The 17,212-nt window shown below is 39.2% G+C and overlaps 1 protein-coding gene across 1 annotated transcript in view; it reads left to right on the top strand.

Moving 5' to 3' along the window:
* Window positions 1-14,501, top strand: part of LOC137348166 (ORM1-like protein 3) — a 37,626-nt gene extending 23,125 nt beyond the window's left edge. Inside the window, exons 2-4 of the mRNA XM_068013458.1 lie at window positions 1,508-1,699; window positions 9,914-10,065; window positions 10,817-14,501. Of these exons, the coding sequence (XP_067869559.1) occupies window positions 1,526-1,699; window positions 9,914-10,065; window positions 10,817-10,952 (462 nt within the window). The 5' untranslated portion in view covers window positions 1,508-1,525 and the 3' untranslated portion in view covers window positions 10,953-14,501. The remainder of the gene's footprint in view (window positions 1-1,507; window positions 1,700-9,913; window positions 10,066-10,816) is intronic.
* The last annotated feature ends 2,711 nt before the right edge of the window (window positions 14,502-17,212 follow it).

Below are 17,212 nucleotides of genomic sequence, written 5' to 3'. Positions count from 1 at the left end.
TTGCCTTCAGGAGAGAGGGAAATTGGATAAACTGGGCAAAGAAAGGAAATTGGAGAAAATATTCTTGCCTTCCCAGATGTGTCATGTGAACTTAGTAGTTTAGATATTTGTAATTGCTTAACATACACATCCAGTTGATAAGACAATTGAAGAGATAGAGGCATATCTTAATGTGTGTAATGCTGGACATTGAGACCAGGTCTGAATATTATTCTGGGGTGGGGCAGTTCTTATCTACACCTAAATGCCATCCTGATTTTATTGCTGCGATTAAGTCAAATGTGCTAGTGATTAAATGTGTTTGAGATGTAATGCTAAATCAAAAGGAAGGGGGGGAAAGGGAGAACAGAAACACTCCCCTGAAAACACCACCACCTACCTCCCTTCCCAGAAAAATATGCTGATGTGCAATCAGTAGTTCCAGCTACATTTTTTTACTTTGGCAGGGATCACATTGCTCCTATTGATGACTTGCTACTAAAATCTCAGACAGTCTCAGATTTGCAGCACCTTTCAAAGCTGGGTGTCTCTCCAAAATTGTTAGTAGGCCATTAATTCTGACAAAGTATTTAACTTCCTGCTGGATTTAAAGAGCTTTATTTGTCAGTGTTTTCGAAAAAAATTGTTGAACATTTATATGATGTGAATTTTATATTTTTATGTACATGATAAAACATTGTCCATTGAGAGAGAATATTTGCCAGTTTAAATGGCTCACTTTGAGTTCATGTGCAAAAATGATTTAATTCTTTCTCTCTCTGCATCACACATTCTTCCCTTCTGTCGGATGGTGTGGGAAGAGTGGGTGAGATGATGGAATTGGTTAAATATACTAATTTAGACTGGAAATATTTTGTGGGTCTCTGTTAGTTATAAATTAATGTATTGATATTTCCCAGATGGATTCACTTTTGCTACTGCAACTGTCAGATGTAGTTGCAGGCTCTGGCCACTAAGTAGCTCTGTGAATTGGGTTGCATAAAGTCAGAAGAAGGAGGCCATTCGGCCTATCAAGTTCTTGCCGGCGCGTTCTCAAACAATCCTGTCAGTCCCATTCCTTTGCGCTATTACTAATAGCCCTGCAAGTTTATTTTCCTCAACTGCCTATCCAGTTTCCTTTCAAATTCATTGATTGTCTCTGCTTCCACTACCCTCATAGGCGGCGAGTTTCAGGTCATTAGCACTCTCGCATTAAAAAAAAGTTTTTTTTCTCATGTCCCTGCCCCCAGATCTCTTGCCCAAAACCTTAAAACTATGTCCCTTGTGCTAAATAACAGCAAAAACGGCAACACATGAATGCTGCTTGCAAGAGTAGTAAAAATTGAGTTTTACCTCTTTATCCATTTTCTGTTTCTGGTGGGGAGGACTGGGGTTTAAATTCCTCCTGCCTTTATTATTTCTGTAGCCAGCAATGTAGTATCACCTGTTTTTGCTTATAATAAACTTTTCTGTGTTTCATTATCCAAAGTTCAGAAATTGTTAATTCTGCATTTCTCTCTTCCCTTAGGTTGTAAAGAAACAAACCATGAATGTGGGCACTGCTCACAGTGAAGTTAATCCGAATACCCGGGTTATGAACAGCCGTGGGATCTGGCTGTCTTATATCCTGGGAATTGGTCTGCTTCATATCATTCTCTTGAGCATCCCGTTCTTCAGCGTGCCGGTGGTATGGACACTCACTAATGTTATTCACAATATGGTAAGGCTAGTTGAAATATGGAAGCAGATTAGTGATAAAGATGCAGTAATGCTTTTCAGCCTGTTTGATGTTGTATTTAGGCATGATAAATGGTTACTTAGACTTTCTGATACTTCTATTTTCAGTGTTTTATTTTACTTCCATTTTGTTTCACCAGATTTAGTATTTCCTGTGTTTTAATTTTTTTCCTCCTTTTAAGTCAGTTGCCATAAAATAAAGTTTTAAAAAGGCGGAGGTATGATCACAGTAAATCTCTATCATCGGCTTCTTAGTGTAATCATGTAAGTAGAATGCTTTAAAATCAGCCTGGATATGCTAAGAGTTCCTGTTGAAATTTTCTTTCTTCATTTTTTTCCAAAATCTCATTAATTAATTGGGTTCAAAACAAATACAGAATTTAATGTTTGGTGAGGTGTTAGTATTTGAAGTGGAAACCCTTGGCTTCTCCTTATAAATTACTTTTTAAAATTCAAAAATAAAGAAGGAGCCCATTTACTGTATAAAAATTGAGCATCATGAAATGGTAGGGTGCATGTTTTAGTAAGTAGATTCCCAATGCAATGGATGCTGCGTCAATACTTTTTTTTTCCTCAAAAAACTTGGCTGAGAAGTTTTTTTTGCTCTGTTTTGATCCTCCTGCGCTTCCCTGTCTTGGAGAACTGACGAGAGACCCATTTGGGCTTAGACTAATGTGATCCATTCTAACAGGGTAATAGTCAGTGTTTGAGTTGATTGGATGACTGGTTCCTTTTCATCCCACTCCCCGCCCACTTCTTTTCCAATAGGCAAATTGGTGTTCCATATTTGTTCATGCTTGAGATTGGGCACTTGCCATATGTAAGAAACTACCACTCAACGTTTTGATCAGAATACATTTCTGTTGCAAAAAGAACTATGGGGACGAGTATGGTGATAGTAGTCCATTAAACAGTACAAGCCTTCTCCTCATGGCTTAAATGTACATTTATAATGAGGTTGAGCATATAAGAACCTTGTAGGGGCAAGAGACAGAATCTTGAAACTGATTTTGAGCTCCTTTAACCCATTAAAAAAAACTCACTGAATGTGTCTCATCACTAAGACCACCTACTTTCACCTCCATAACATTGCCCAACTCCGTCTCAGCTCATCTGCTGCTGAAATTCTTATTTATGCCTTTGTTTCCTCTAGATTTGACTATTCTGGTACACCTCTAGCCAGTCTCCTGCATTCTGCTCTCTGTAAATTTGGGCAGCAGCATTTTGGATGAACTTGTGTCCTTACTGGCACCAAGTCCCTATTACCCCTGTGCTCGTTAACCTAAGTTGGCTCATCCTTGTTTTCAAGTTCCTCCATGGCCTCACCCCTTATCTCTGTAATCTCTGACAACCTTGTGAGATATCTGTGCTCCACCAATCCTGACCTCTTGAACCCCCACGATTTTATTCACTCCACCATTAGCAGTTGTCCTTCTAGCTGCCAAGGCCCTAAGCTCCGCCGTGCCTTCCTTAAACCTCTCCCCCTCTTTACCTCTTTAAGGTGCATCTTAAAGGAGAGATAAAGCCAATCTCTTGGGCTAAGCTTTTGGTCATTTGCCCTGATATCTTATGTGACTCAATGTCAAATTTTATTTGATAATGCTCTTGTGAAGCACTTTGAGACAGTTCACTATGTTAAAGGTGCTATATAAATACAAGTTGTTGTATTGTCTAGCTTTTCCATGAAGAGTTGACGGATAAGTGAAGTTCAGTATACATCAACACCAATACTGCTTATATGCAATTGCACAGGCTACATAAACAAATTCTTACCATTATTCTGTCTGTCTTATGTTGGGGCACTTGATTGGAGAAGTTATTTCAAAACAAGAGAGGTTTTTTTTTTAGGTAAAGGTATTTAAGGATATGCAACCAAGGCAGGTAAATGGAATTAAGATACAGATCAGCTTTAATCTAACTGACCAGCAGAACAGGCTCGAGTGGCTGAATGACCTACTTCCTATTCTATCTGAAATAGTTGAACTACCTGTCCTGTGCATTTTAAAGCAACCTGAGCTAGACACTTGGATCTCTACCGAGTTATTACCTTCACAGCTCAATACTGGTAAGCTTCTCATTTTCCCACTGACCCCCAGCCTAACTTCTACAAAGATTAAGCAGAAGAGGTAATACTAAAACACCTCAACCTCAATATTTGAATCAAGGTGACTGACAAGTAGAGAAATCATTGCCATTGTGATGTTCTATGGAACTTGCAGTAAAATAACTCGATGTGAATATTTACTGTCTCTGATCTGTTGTTCTGTGAATCCATTATCTGGTATCATTTTCCAAAACCTGGAGTTAAATTCAAGCACTCTTGTGGCAGTAATCTACAATAGCACTTTAGAGCTTCATTGGCTTGTGTACTGCTAGCCTACTTGTTTTGTTAAACCTCCAGGATTTATTTTATCCTGAAGTTGTGAAAGATGCTATTTAAATGCTTTAAAAAAAAAAAAAATTGCCCATTCATGAGCTTTCAGGCTCTGCATGTTTGTTCCTCTTCATTCACATCCTCTTTGTACTGTGTGCATGGTAACTCAAGGATACTGCACCTTTGAGTGTTTTGATGGCGAGATGTTGAAATGTTGCGCCACGTGCCTCTCTTTCCATTCTGAACAAAGTTGCATGTCCTGGACTGCTGTACAATTCTTCTTTCCCACTGGCAGAGAGAATTTCTCTTTCAGTTCTACAATTGAAAAAATTCTACTCTTCTGGCTGTCGATTTCTGACAGTCATGTTATCTGGTTGCTGAGTCTCTTGTGTAAGTCTGTGTTTGCTCAACTTTTGTAGCCATCGTCGCTGAGCAAAATATGCACAAATTCGCAGTCTGTTACTGAAATGTAACGTGAGAGCTTCTCTGGTCTTACTGATCAAGACAATTCCTAAGTGGGAGGCCAGCCTCCGTTGTTGTGATTCATTGTGGAAAACAGCTAACTGATGTTCTGTATGTACTTGCTAGCCCTCGCAAATAGCATCCACTAATCCAGTTTGCTGCTGTTGGCACTCTTTCTCTTGCCCTTTTCCTGCAATTGTTTCCAGCAACCAGTGCAAAAAAGCCACCTTGGGGACCCGATAATGCTGAGAGGCAAACTGATAGAAGTTAATTACTGGAAGCCCTTGGAGCAGCCCATGCCTGATGCCATCTTGTGCCTCCTGAACATCAAGCCCCTTCAGAGATTCTTTCAGGCTAGCTGAAAAAATTTCAGAAGTGGTTGGCTGAGCAGGTACTGGATAATTTTGCTCACCTGTGTCATTCATGTACCTGGCACGTGTAGACTAGTGCTAGGGTGAATTCTGGCCTTATTTAGAAACTGTTATAAGCAGCATCCAGTGATGTGGATTCTCATTTTCTATGGGATACTGTTGTACATCTGGCACATCAGATTAATTTGGGCTTTGATACAGCCTATACTTAGGTTTTTATATTCTGGTCCACATCCACTAAACTGTTTTAATGTTGAGAAGCAGTGTTGTGTAAATATCCTTTATTTGCATGAAATTCTTTAAAAGAACGATCAAATGGTGTAAAATTGATATTTTAGCACATAGCCAGCTTTTGTTTTAACGGGTTCATTGTCTAGACTTGTAAAACCAAGAATATTCTGCCTCTCCAGGGTATTGGCCAAATATGAAGTCAATTTTCTTTTAATGGGGTAGAATAAAATGCTGAATTACTTCAACTAAAGCTAAAGGTATGGGTAATTCATTGGGTTACTACACTTCTAGGAACTTCTGGACATTTCTGACTGCTACTTTGTTCCCTCCCTGCCTCTTCAAAATCAGTCTTTTGGATCATGTTTTCAGTCATCTCTCCTACTTTATTACTACTCAATGTCACTTTCACTTGTGTAGAATGCATTGCGTGATATATAGATGTGAGTTATTTACATCCAGTCCAGGTTGATGTGACCATTACAATCAACACGTCTATCCCAAATATGTTCAATCTAAACAAAGAGAAAATGCTGGAAATACTCAGCAGGTCGGGCAGCATTTGTGGAGAGAGGCACAGTGTTAATGTTTTAGGTTATGACCGTTCATCAGAACTGCCTTTGCTGGGACAGATCGTTCAGATGTGTTCTATCTAAACTCCGTTTTAATGGGTACAGATCGACAGTATGGAATTTGAAGTCCTGCTCAGAGAAGCCATGTGGTGGAAGTTCCACACTTCTCCAATGGGGGACACTCCTCTGAAGTTGAGAGAAGTGGTTTAGGATAAATAAAAGTGGAGTCTACTTTATTCCATTTGCTTTTTATGCTGGGCCTGGGAGTTCTTAATGCTGACAGGGTGCCAAAAGTGGAAGTGCTCCAATCCTGAAAACGCATCCTTCAGTGTGATTACCACACATAAAACAGCTTAAGGGGAGCCTAATGTAATTTAAGACTTGATTCTTTTTGAAGAAATAGACCTTGATTTTCTAGTTGAAAGCAACTCTCTTAATTGTGAACAATAGATTGTAGGCAAAGTCTGTTTTGAAATTTTGGCACAAGTTAGGCTTATATAATACTGATATGCAGCTCCAATTTGCAGTTGCTGAGCCCCAACACGCACACTGCACAGAGCCAGTTTGGATTTATAAAAAGTAAACTCTCGCTGTTTGCAGACAAAATATTTTTTGGTGAAAAATTTACCATATTAGGTTGAAATATGCATTATACATTTCCTGCTATTTCATTATTCATCGATCTGTACTGCATATATATCATATAATAAATGGCTAGAAAATATTGCCCCCCCCCCCCCCCCCCAACTTATTTCCTAATTAGACATTCAGGAGACACTTTTGAAGATTTTTTTTGTAAGAAATCAGTTCAGGCAGCTTTGTGACCTTGCTTTGTCATTGCAGTTTCATGTCCGATTATTGACTTGTTTGTCATGTGATTACCAGGGATCAATGAGCAGCAGTTAGTACAGGACAATAGCTTAAGTTTTTTCAACCATGTGGTTCCCGAAGATTCTGGTGGAAAGCAACATGAAAAGTGTCATGTGATCACTGTTGACCAATGGGATTACTCAAAAGGAACATGCCAATTTTAAAATATTCTAGAAAACTTCCCCAGCATTGTTTAGAGAGGGGCATGGGTGTATGCTGGGGCGAAAAGTTGTTGCATATTTGGTCTGATGAGTAAACGGAGTTGATGAACTGAGGTTTTGTGAAGTGAGGTAGCAGTGTTGTAGAAGTGCAAGCAGGAGGGTGACAGTATAAGTATGCACTGAGGGATGAAATGAGTTTTGAAAAAGTCATGCATGTGAGAAGAACACTGGCTGTTTGCACCAGAGAATGTTTGACCTGGAATGTAAATGTACATTGTAAACATAGTCTGTAATGTCAAGTGTAGTGAGGCACCTCTTGTAATATATTAAAATAAACTGATCTGTATTGCACTTTATGAAATGTCAAATTTGAATTGTTAAGTATTTTTACAAATTTTATGAATAAGGTATATTTTGGGGGAAAGAATAAGTGTTGAGTAGCACAGTTAGCATGATAGTGAATGCTGAGGCAAAAAATGGAAACTCCTGAGACAAGTGGGAGGCAAGGCTGAGGCTACTGAGAAAGGAGAGATCTATAGAGGCATATATTTGCATGGCAACATGTGTGTTGTAAGTGTTAATTGTAAGGATATGTAGTAGAATGGTGAAGAAGCAAGAAAGTTGCTTGTAGCTGTTCCTAGCTATTTGAGAAACTCACACTTGCTGTTATGGACATATTTACAATTGATGTGTTCTAAGCAACACTCTTCATATTGTTATAATAAAAATTATTAGAGAAGATACCTCGTGGACAAGGGATATTTAATGGGGATAATTTACCTGGATTTTTAGAATGTGTTTGAAGCCTGAAAGATGAAACTCGTGGAGTTGATGGCAAATTAGCTGGATTGAAAACTGACAGGCTAACACAAAGAAGCAGGTGTTGAGAGATGGAAAAGGGCTCTGCCTTGGGGGAGGGAAGGTCGCAGTGATTTGTGGATTTCTGCAAGTATCTGTTTTTGGGAGTATGGAGGCAAATACACAAAGTACAGTAATAGTAAATGAGCTGATAAACTGTGGCTAGGTGAGAGGTATAATGGAGATCCTTCAAAAGGATCTGGACAAGTGGGTATGCTAAGCGATGGCAGGTGGCATTTAATGTGGGTAAATATATGGTTTGCACATTACAACCATGAATCTCTGCACACAATGCAGTGCTGCTTGACAAGGGTAGAATTTCAATATGTTTACAGAATATTCACAAAGTATATAGTAAATGTGAAGCAGGGGTGTTGATGGGGATAATCAATTACTGGGGTTATTTGAGAACATTTGATAAGTACAAACAGAATTTTTTTTAATCCACTCTGGTCCGGTGAGTAAAAGTACTGCCTAGTGTAGTATTAAGGCATACAGACTCAAAGGTGTTGGGTTAAGATGAATGTGTAATACAGAGCACCATACCCTTTAAAAGGATGTAGGTGCATTGGGAAAATTTGGGGGAAAGTAACAAGAATGGTTCTGTGACTTAAGTCTGTAACTTAGGAAGCAACTCGGATAAACTTTAATGATTGAATGAATAAAAGAGTTTAACAACTGATGTGTTCCAGATCTTCAGACTGTTGAGCCACGGATAATGTGCATATAAGCCATCCATTTAATTTACAGCTACTTGCATTTATATTGCCATCTTTAATGTAGAAGAAAAGTCCCAAGGCGCTTGAGTACAAAGAAAAAATGGATGCTGAGCCTGAGGAGGAGAGATTATAAGGCGAGACCAAAGACTTTATCCAAGAGTAGGTTTAAGGTGGGTCTTAAAGGAGAAGAGGGAGGAGGAAGGATTTAGTGAGGGAATTCCAGAGCTTGGTGCCTAGTTGCCTGAAAGCACAGCTGCCAATAGTGGGGTGAAAGAATGGGGCTGCATAAAAGGCCAGAGTCAGAGTTTGCAGCTCTACAGCTAGAGGAGGTTACAGAGATAGGGAGAGGTGAAGCTATGAAAGGATTTGAAGACTAAGATGATATATTTTAGGTTTTGGAATACAGGCCAATGAGGCCCAACAATGGGTGGTGAGTAGGATTGGATACAGGCAGCAGAAGTTTGGATGAACTGGTTTACGAAGGGGAGGATGGGAAGCCACTCACGAGAGTATTGCAAGTCTGGTGTTAACGGTTATGGTTGAGGATTTCAGCACCATACAGCTGAGGCAGGGGAATGGGTGGACAATAATATAGATCGGAAGTAGTCAGTCTTGCAACAGCACGTGTTGAAAAAAATGTCTACACAAGACGCTTCCTAACCGTAGGTCCTCCTGCCTCCGCTCAGTGGGTAAATGTCACACAGTGTGGACCTAAGTCATGCAGACCAGGAAGGTCTCAGCCTCATCTCTGTTCAGTTAAAGCTGCCCTCGAGGATGGCAGCAAAGGTTCCACAGATAACATCAGTGTCCCAAGTCAAGAAGGGAGAAAATGACCAAGGCTCCTGTTTGCTGCTGAGTGATCAAAAAACCTGGCTCCCCAAAAGAATAAACCTGGAAGCACTGATGTATGAATGCTGCCTGAGCACAGGATCAGGTTTGTCTTTACCCTTCTATTGATGGTCTTCACAATCAAATGGCATGCTGATGCTCTTTAGTCTTGTACATGATGAATAGGCACCTGCGTGAAATACCAGATTGTCACCAGCACTTGAACTGTACCCCAGCATAAACCTCTGTCTTTAGAAGAGCAGAAAAAGTTGCATCCTAAATGTTGAAACACAGTGGAGTACTCATGTAGCAACTGGGCTAGTCGCATTGCAGAATATGCTGATCCGTGCTGGTGGAACCAGCGTGAAAGTTGAGTTCTAATGAAGATACACTTTTGAGATATTTTATAATTGTGGCAAAATGTTTAAGGAATTAATTTCTCTAATCCAAAAGACCTCTCACCTTCCAAAGTTATAGACAGAATAGCAAAGCTATTGCAGCCATTGCTTTATTAAAATGTGAAAGCTGCAGAGGTCAACTAACTAGAAGCATATTACAATTTGTACTGGATGTTTTTTGAACTAAAAAACTAACATCTTGTTATATAATGTTAGTGTTGGCTGTCTCAAGTTAGTTAGTTTAGCTACATTCTAGTATTTGCTGTAAACTGGATTCAAGGAATGTTCCATTGTTAGCTGGGTTACAGCATTGAATGTGTGTGTGTTTGTGTAACTCTTTTCCTTTCTGTCTCCAGGGAATGTACATATTCCTGCACACTGTAAAGGGAACGCCATTTGAAACTCCAGACCAAGGAAAGGCTCGGCTGCTGACACACTGGGAGCAGATGGATTATGGAGTGCAATTTACAGCCTCACGCAAATTCCTCACAATTACACCTATTATCTTGTGAGTCTGAGAAGGAACTATTAAAGACAAAGTCAGCCCTAGGAGTAGTGACTGATCTGGCACTTACAAACTTATCTTCCTTTTAATATAACCTTTATAATGCATCATCCCTGAAAAACAGTAGGAAATTTCCCCTCTTTTTTTTTCACCACCCCCAAAGCACAAGGTCCATCTTCTATGATCCTGATCTGTACACTTCAGAAAGCTACCAACTTCTGACTCAGCCAGAGCACCATTGGTTTTCCTACAATTTGCTTCAGGCACTGTTATCAAGGATGAGGGGGAAATTGGCCAGGATTCACCTTATTGGTAGTTAGTTATGATCTCCGGAAGTCCCTGGTAAGGTTGCACAGTGACCCTTTAGTTGTAATGGCCTTCAAGATCACATAGTCTGGCACTTGTTATCCAGTATTCGACATGCTGAGCCATTGAAGGACTGCTGTCGCCCAGAGCAGCACACCCCAACATAACTCACTGCCTTCAAGAGAAATAAGGGGGTGATATAGAGGTCAAGGAAATTGTTTCATTATTGGCCTTGCTATTGATGTCATGTTTAAATGTTTGTACAAAATTTGAAAATGTAAGCGAGTCAAAGTAATAAACCATATGAGTTATCAAAATTTAGAATCTTTTCAGTGTTAGAATCCTAAAAGCTGTAAATAAACGTTAGTTTTTTGGCTTTGTTGTGAAAATGCTGATGAGTCTTCAGGAAGGTTTTGATGCTTTTTTTTGTCTTTTTCCCCGAAAACAGGTATTTTCTTACCAGTTTTTACACAAAATATGACAAGTTACATTTTATGATAAATACAATTTCGCTGATGAGCGTCCTTATCCCAAAGCTGCCTCAACTTCATGGAGTCAGAATCTTTGGCATCAACAAGTACTAAATACAACATGATGGCAAGTTTGAAAGAAAACGCTATTGGAACAACCATCAGCAGCAAGGATGTTCAGATATTAGGACATACGCTCTGCACCCTTCAATCTCTTATCGTGGACTTTTTATTATGAGTAGTATATTTGTGAATGAAGCAGCTCATGTTGGTTGCTCAGGTATCACATTAAATATTTGCAGTGCTCTGAATAGAAAGCCTGCTTTTTCGTTTACTGCCTGTAGATCCTATTTTCCCGAACAATATTTTTGATGCCTTGGTTGCCATATTAAGTGAGGAGACTTTGGTATTGTAGATATTTAGTTGATACAGTGCACGAATTTTATTGTCCATTGTCACCAAGCAGATGTAAAAGTATAGCATAATTACTGTAATGAAAGTAGATTTATGAAGGTATGCAGTTCGAATGATGTTGCAGAAGATTTGTTTTCAGTGTCGCAATGGAAGCTGTTGCTGAACGCTGTAATATCAACATTTGTGTGCATGCTCCAATATGGCAGGATTAGGTGTCCTTCACTACTTTGAGGTACTTGGAAACATGGTCTATGTGGCTTAGTAGCCTAGCTAGCCCCTTTGAAGAAACAGTGCTGGTCTTACTGTACATTTTTAATTGCTATCTTTTGCAGTTAATTTTATTTATTTTGTTTTTCTTTTCTCAATCTCATACGTTTGGTGTTGTGCTTGAGAAAATTTACTTGGGAGAATGTAAAACACTAGTGAGGATGTGTTTTGAAGCACAGCTTATGAATGTTTGATTTAAACAGGTGTTTTTTGGATTTTTAAAAAAACATAAAGTGTTAAATAATATAGAGCCTGTGTTAAATGAGGACAGTGATTGAGGCTGGATACTTAAATTTGTCTACCCAGGAATTGTTTGTACAGAATCTCAATGTGATTATTTTTTTAACATTCAAAAACAAATCAAGATGTTAATTGTTGGAATACTGCAAAGCATCAGCAATCATGCAATTTTCCTGTAAGTTTGCCATGTTGCCTAACTGTTCCTTTTATTTTTGAAAAAATTCTGGTTGTCTATACCTGGTTTGTCGTTATGTCAGCATATTGTAAGTTGACTGGCTGAAGAAAAAATGTGTACGAATATCATTTGATTTTTACTGGATGGTAGCGATGTATCTGACTTTTATAGTCTATAATATCCTACTGCATACTTGAAGCACAGGCTAATACAGTTGGTCCTCCTTGCAGTCTGCTAGGACTACAAAAGTGATAGCACTGTGAATCATGATTTTAAGCAATAACATATGAAGACATGTAACATAGCAAGGGATTGAAGATATGCCTGGGTGGTGAGGCCTTGCGTGGTGTAATGGGTTAGATTGCTGAACGTTTGCTTTGAGGAACTGGGTTTTGAAACCAGCTCCTGCTGGTGAGAGGAAAGAGCTGGAGTTAATTTTGAAATGGTAACCTAGTTCCTAAAATTGTGCCAAAGTCTGTAGGGGTCATGAAGTTAGCTGTTCTGGGAAGTGCTATCGCAGTGATGCAATTAGGGTTAAGACCTATTGCTGTGATTTCAATGAACATCTGGTTTGTGCTTTCCCTGATCTAGGAGTACCTGATGCTGATGTAGGAAGCTTTAGGAGGTGTAAAGTATTACTTTCCCCAGTGGTAGACAAAGAAGTTGTCAGCCACTCAGCCAGTTGGTTCAATGGGTTTATGTAGTGAATAGCTGAGCTGCATGGATCAGGAAGGAGGAAGATGCCAGGAAAGTGTCCCATTTTTAATTCCTTTTGAGTCAGCTAATTTCATCTGGGGCAGTGGTAGAGGCCCGTGAAAGTAATTGGTCTAATTACCTCCGGTTTACAGAGGGGAAAATCAGTCTTTTTGTAAACCCCATCTAGCAACCTCTTCTGGGGATGTGTTTGTTTTTGATGTTGGATGAGAAGATGATTGAACAATGCTATAATTTCTCCTTATGACTGAATAAGTCACTCTGGAGGCTTACATATAAATAATGAGGAACAAAAACAGCAATTGATGGAAATAGTGAATAGTCATATATAAATAGTGGGCACCTGGATGAGCTGCTTGTGTTTATGGAACCTGCAGGGGGTTCCTGCTTTCCGTAGAGAAAGGGAGTGGATAAATTGGCATGGGCATTGGGAGGGGGAGCTAGAGAACAAGTAAGACGGTTTTCATTCCAATGTTTAATTCCCTGCTGAGGTACACGTGCAAATATGTTACTCCTTTTCAATCAGACCTTCAAAATGTTGAAGAATCCAGATCTTTTAAAGAAATCTGCCATATTTTTGTCTTTAAAAATTATGCTTACACTGGGAAGAGTATCCAAGGGTGTTTATGGTCAGGAGCCAACATGGAATTGTCGGCCAGTATAATTGAATGAGAAGAATGCTCCTTTATTGGCAATAATTGAAAGTTTACAATTTTTAAAAATCTTGGAATTTAATCATAAACCTCTTTCTTGCACTATTACTCAATTGTTGAAGAAATGTTAAAGTTGCACTTTTTTAAAATGTTTACAAGCTAACACCAGTCTTCTGCAGTGAAAAGGAAAGTAATTGGACTACAGACTTTTATTAAAAGTCCAGTGCAAAATTGGACAACTTTCATAAAATTAATTGTAATTAAATCTGAATCACGTTACTTATCAAACAAGTTACTGCTTGCAGCAGTTAACCCTGTCACTGTTTTGATCCTACAGAAGCAGAGATTATGAGTACAATCTTCTGCTTTTTTTGATTATTACTGAAGCCTGTCTATTGAATTTTATTCACAAAATGCTACAGGACGTGGAACATTTAGGTTTGTGTCAAGTTGTTCAAACTCAGTGTAAGGGTATGACCGTAAAAAGGTTAATCTGCTGTAATCAGAAATTGTTAAACATTTTAAAATATTGCTTTACTTTACGAATCTGATGCCTTGTACAAGATGATTAAAGCCTTGAGTTTATATATTTTTGAATGCTGGTAAATAAAGACATCATGGAAGGCTGTTTTTATAGTATTTTGATGGGTTCTGGATTGTCAAAAAGTAACAAAACTTTGAAGTGCAGTATATTTTTTTTGTTCGACTTACAACTTCCTTCCACTTTCAGTATGTATCTTAAATAAATGATAATGGGTGACGGGTTGGTGCTGATGCAGTACGAGTGCTAGCCCCAATGTAGCAGATGTGGGAATTGATGGAAGTTCAGGATAACCCAGGGTCAAACTCCTGCGCTATTTTTATAGTGGCTATAAGTGGTACGAATACCAAAACTATTTTGGTGGAATCTGAGTTAAATATGTGCCAGGGTGGGCCTTTTGAATTTTATACCAGTCTATCAGTTATGATATTAACCATTGAAGAATTATTTGCGTTGGGGACTAGTGATGTTTGTGTGTTTGAACATGTTGTAAATATGAGTTAATTTAGCATCTGGTGGCAAAAGGGTTCTGTAAGCCAACTGCCCTTCTGCACACAAAGATGTTTTTCATCTGGATCTTTATAAGAAAGTGTGAATAATATTTTTATTACTCCTTTGTACAGTATTCTGATATTTAATAAAGGTCAGTATTCATGTAACACTTATGCAGTCTCCTCCTTTGTTCACATGTCATAAACCTTTGTATACTAAGACAATTGTCAGAACTTTCAACTTTGAAGGGGGAGTTGTGTAAGACGGAAGATATGATTGACCCTCACTTTTCTTTTCCAATATACATATCCAAAAACAGACTAAAACATAAGTGAGAGATCCTGTCCTACACCACGCCCCCAGAATATTGCATGGCCTATTTCTGCAGTCAGAATATATAATAAACTAATTGCCACTGTGTCCCCAATCTGACATTCACTGAGTCTTGTTCCACTTAGTAGCTGCAGCTTTACTAGTAAGACTTGGTAGCATTGTAACACCAATTTGTTTATGGTAAATGTAGAACTTGTAAGATTTTTTATTATATTGCATAAGGTGCAAAATCTGATCATATACCTGTTTAATTTTCATTCTTGTGGTTTATGATGAAGTCTTGAGCATTGCAGCTTTAGCACTGAAGTATCTGTTACCATGTAGAGAGAATTTCTCACTCGCATTGTACTTGGTGAGATGGGAGCTGGCCAATCCTTTTCACCAACACTAGTTGCTTTCAGACTAGTGGCTGTTGAAATCATTTTGTGTAGTGATTACAAGGCATTAATTTCCACTGAGTCATAAAATCACTCAAAAGTATATGATGTACTCAAGTTGACCAGAGAATTTTAAATTCATTTTTGGGCCTTTTGTGTGCTGATAATCAATACCTGTGTTTTTATCACTGCATCTTGATTACACCTTGTTACCCAGTTAAAACTGTTAGCTCAGTGGATAGAGTAATGATACGGGTATGAATCACAGAAAATGCTGGAAATACTCAGCTGGTCAGGCAGCATCTGTGGAGAGAGAAACAGATCGATGACCTTTTATCAGATCATATTGTTAGCATTTGGCTTTCTTGGTCATATCTGTTTCCAGGAAAGGTGATTGACCTGAAACTTGAGCTCTGTTTTTCTCTCCCCAGATGCTGTGTGACCTGCTGAGTATTTCCAGCATTTCAGGTTTGCAGTATTTTGCTTTTGTTTGGGTATGAGTCATGATTGTGGTAAAAGTTTCTGGCTGTAAGGATTCTTATGGAATGAGGTTGGACAGGTCCAAACCAATTGTAAACTGGGTGTGATACTGCAGCACAAAAGTGTCCTTTGCAGTTTGACTGGGAGGAACTAAAAGCTTTTGTGTGATGGGGGCGAGGGGGAAGGTTCATCAAGGTGCTGTTCCATGTTTGGTATTTAAGGCATGTTGGGACAAAGTAGGGAGAGCTTTACTTTGCATCTGGCTGGTGTTCGGTCTAACTTTCAAAAACACTTTATGCTTAACATTGGGGTAATTGAAGTGGAAAAAATATCTAATTTCCCTGCACTGCCTTCAGCCAGTCTCTCTCAAGCCCAAAATTCAACACCTGACCAAAAGAAAACTACCCCAGGAGCTGATATGACCAAGAAAACCAAATGCTAACAATATGATCTGTTCAGTATTCTGCAATTTCTGAAGTAAATGTGTTGGCACTGCACAAAAGCTTGTTTAATCTCTCTCATATGCATATTACGGCCAATAGGTTAAAAGTTAACCCTATAAGTCATGCAACGAAGGACAATTTACTGAAAAGGTGCAGTTACTGAATTGTAGGGACAATGTTCACTTGACAGACCGCTGTGAAACCATTGAAGGAGAAAAGATTTTATAAGAACAGGACACTGTCTGTACAGTATCATTGTTTGTGCTAGCCTTGTTAAAGATTTCCACTTAGTTCAACTCGTTCCCCTCCCCCATACCCTTTATTTTTTTATTCAAATATTGATCTACTTCCCTTTTAAAATGAATTCTTCTACTTCCGCCAATGTTTCTGGTGGGATGTTCCACTGATGGAAAACATTTTCCAGTTTCTCTTTTGGTAATGCAAACTATTTCCTACCTGATCACAGGAAACTTTTTACATTACAACCTGTATTTACATAGCAGAAGGTAGAACATTGTCCCAAATGCTTCACAGAGCTGTATGGAGACAAAGAAAAATGGTGGCTAACTTGAGTTTTAATCAAAGGTGGGCTATAAGGAGGGATTTCAAAAGGCAGAGAGGGACTTGGAGGGATAGAGGAGTTTAGAGAGCAGATTCCAGAGTGTGGGGCTTGGTGGCTAAGGGGGGGTGGGGTGGGGGGGGGAAATGATGCATGAGGTCAGCTTTGGAGGAGCAGGGTGTTATTGATGCGGGCAGGGGTGTGGGGATGCTGGAGAAGGTTATAGAGATGGGGAGAGCAAGATCATGAGGGTATTTAAATGAGAGGATGAAAATTTTTTAATTGGAAGCATTAGGAAACTTGGAACCGAGTGTAAGTTAGCAAGGACAGAAGTGATGGCTGTGTGGGATGTAGTGCGAGATCAATTATGTTTAAACTAACTTTGGCATCCTTTTATCTATGAAAGATGATGGACATGCAGCAAACAATCCATTTAGGTGGGATGTTTCCTCTTGGTGTGCTTTTGATGATGCTGATGGCTGTGAAGGCCAACCCTTGAGAGGCAGGTTCTGCCGCAAGTGAAGCTGCCAAGTTATGCTGTGAGTTGTTGGTGCCTGTTGCTAAGCTGCTGTAGCCACTGGTCGTCATGGTAGTGCATGGATGTGTTGCCATTTCCCTCTTTTGCCAGCTAGTAACTCCCAGGTGTGATAGTTGACTTTTAGGGCCTTCGTGTCACGCTCGCAAGC

This window comes from Heterodontus francisci, chromosome 33 (assembly GCF_036365525.1).
Source record: "Heterodontus francisci isolate sHetFra1 chromosome 33, sHetFra1.hap1, whole genome shotgun sequence".
Lineage (NCBI taxonomy): Eukaryota > Metazoa > Chordata > Chondrichthyes > Heterodontiformes > Heterodontidae > Heterodontus > Heterodontus francisci.
Note: the sequence above shows the minus strand (reverse complement) of the source record. Positions and strands in the feature narration are given on the sequence as shown.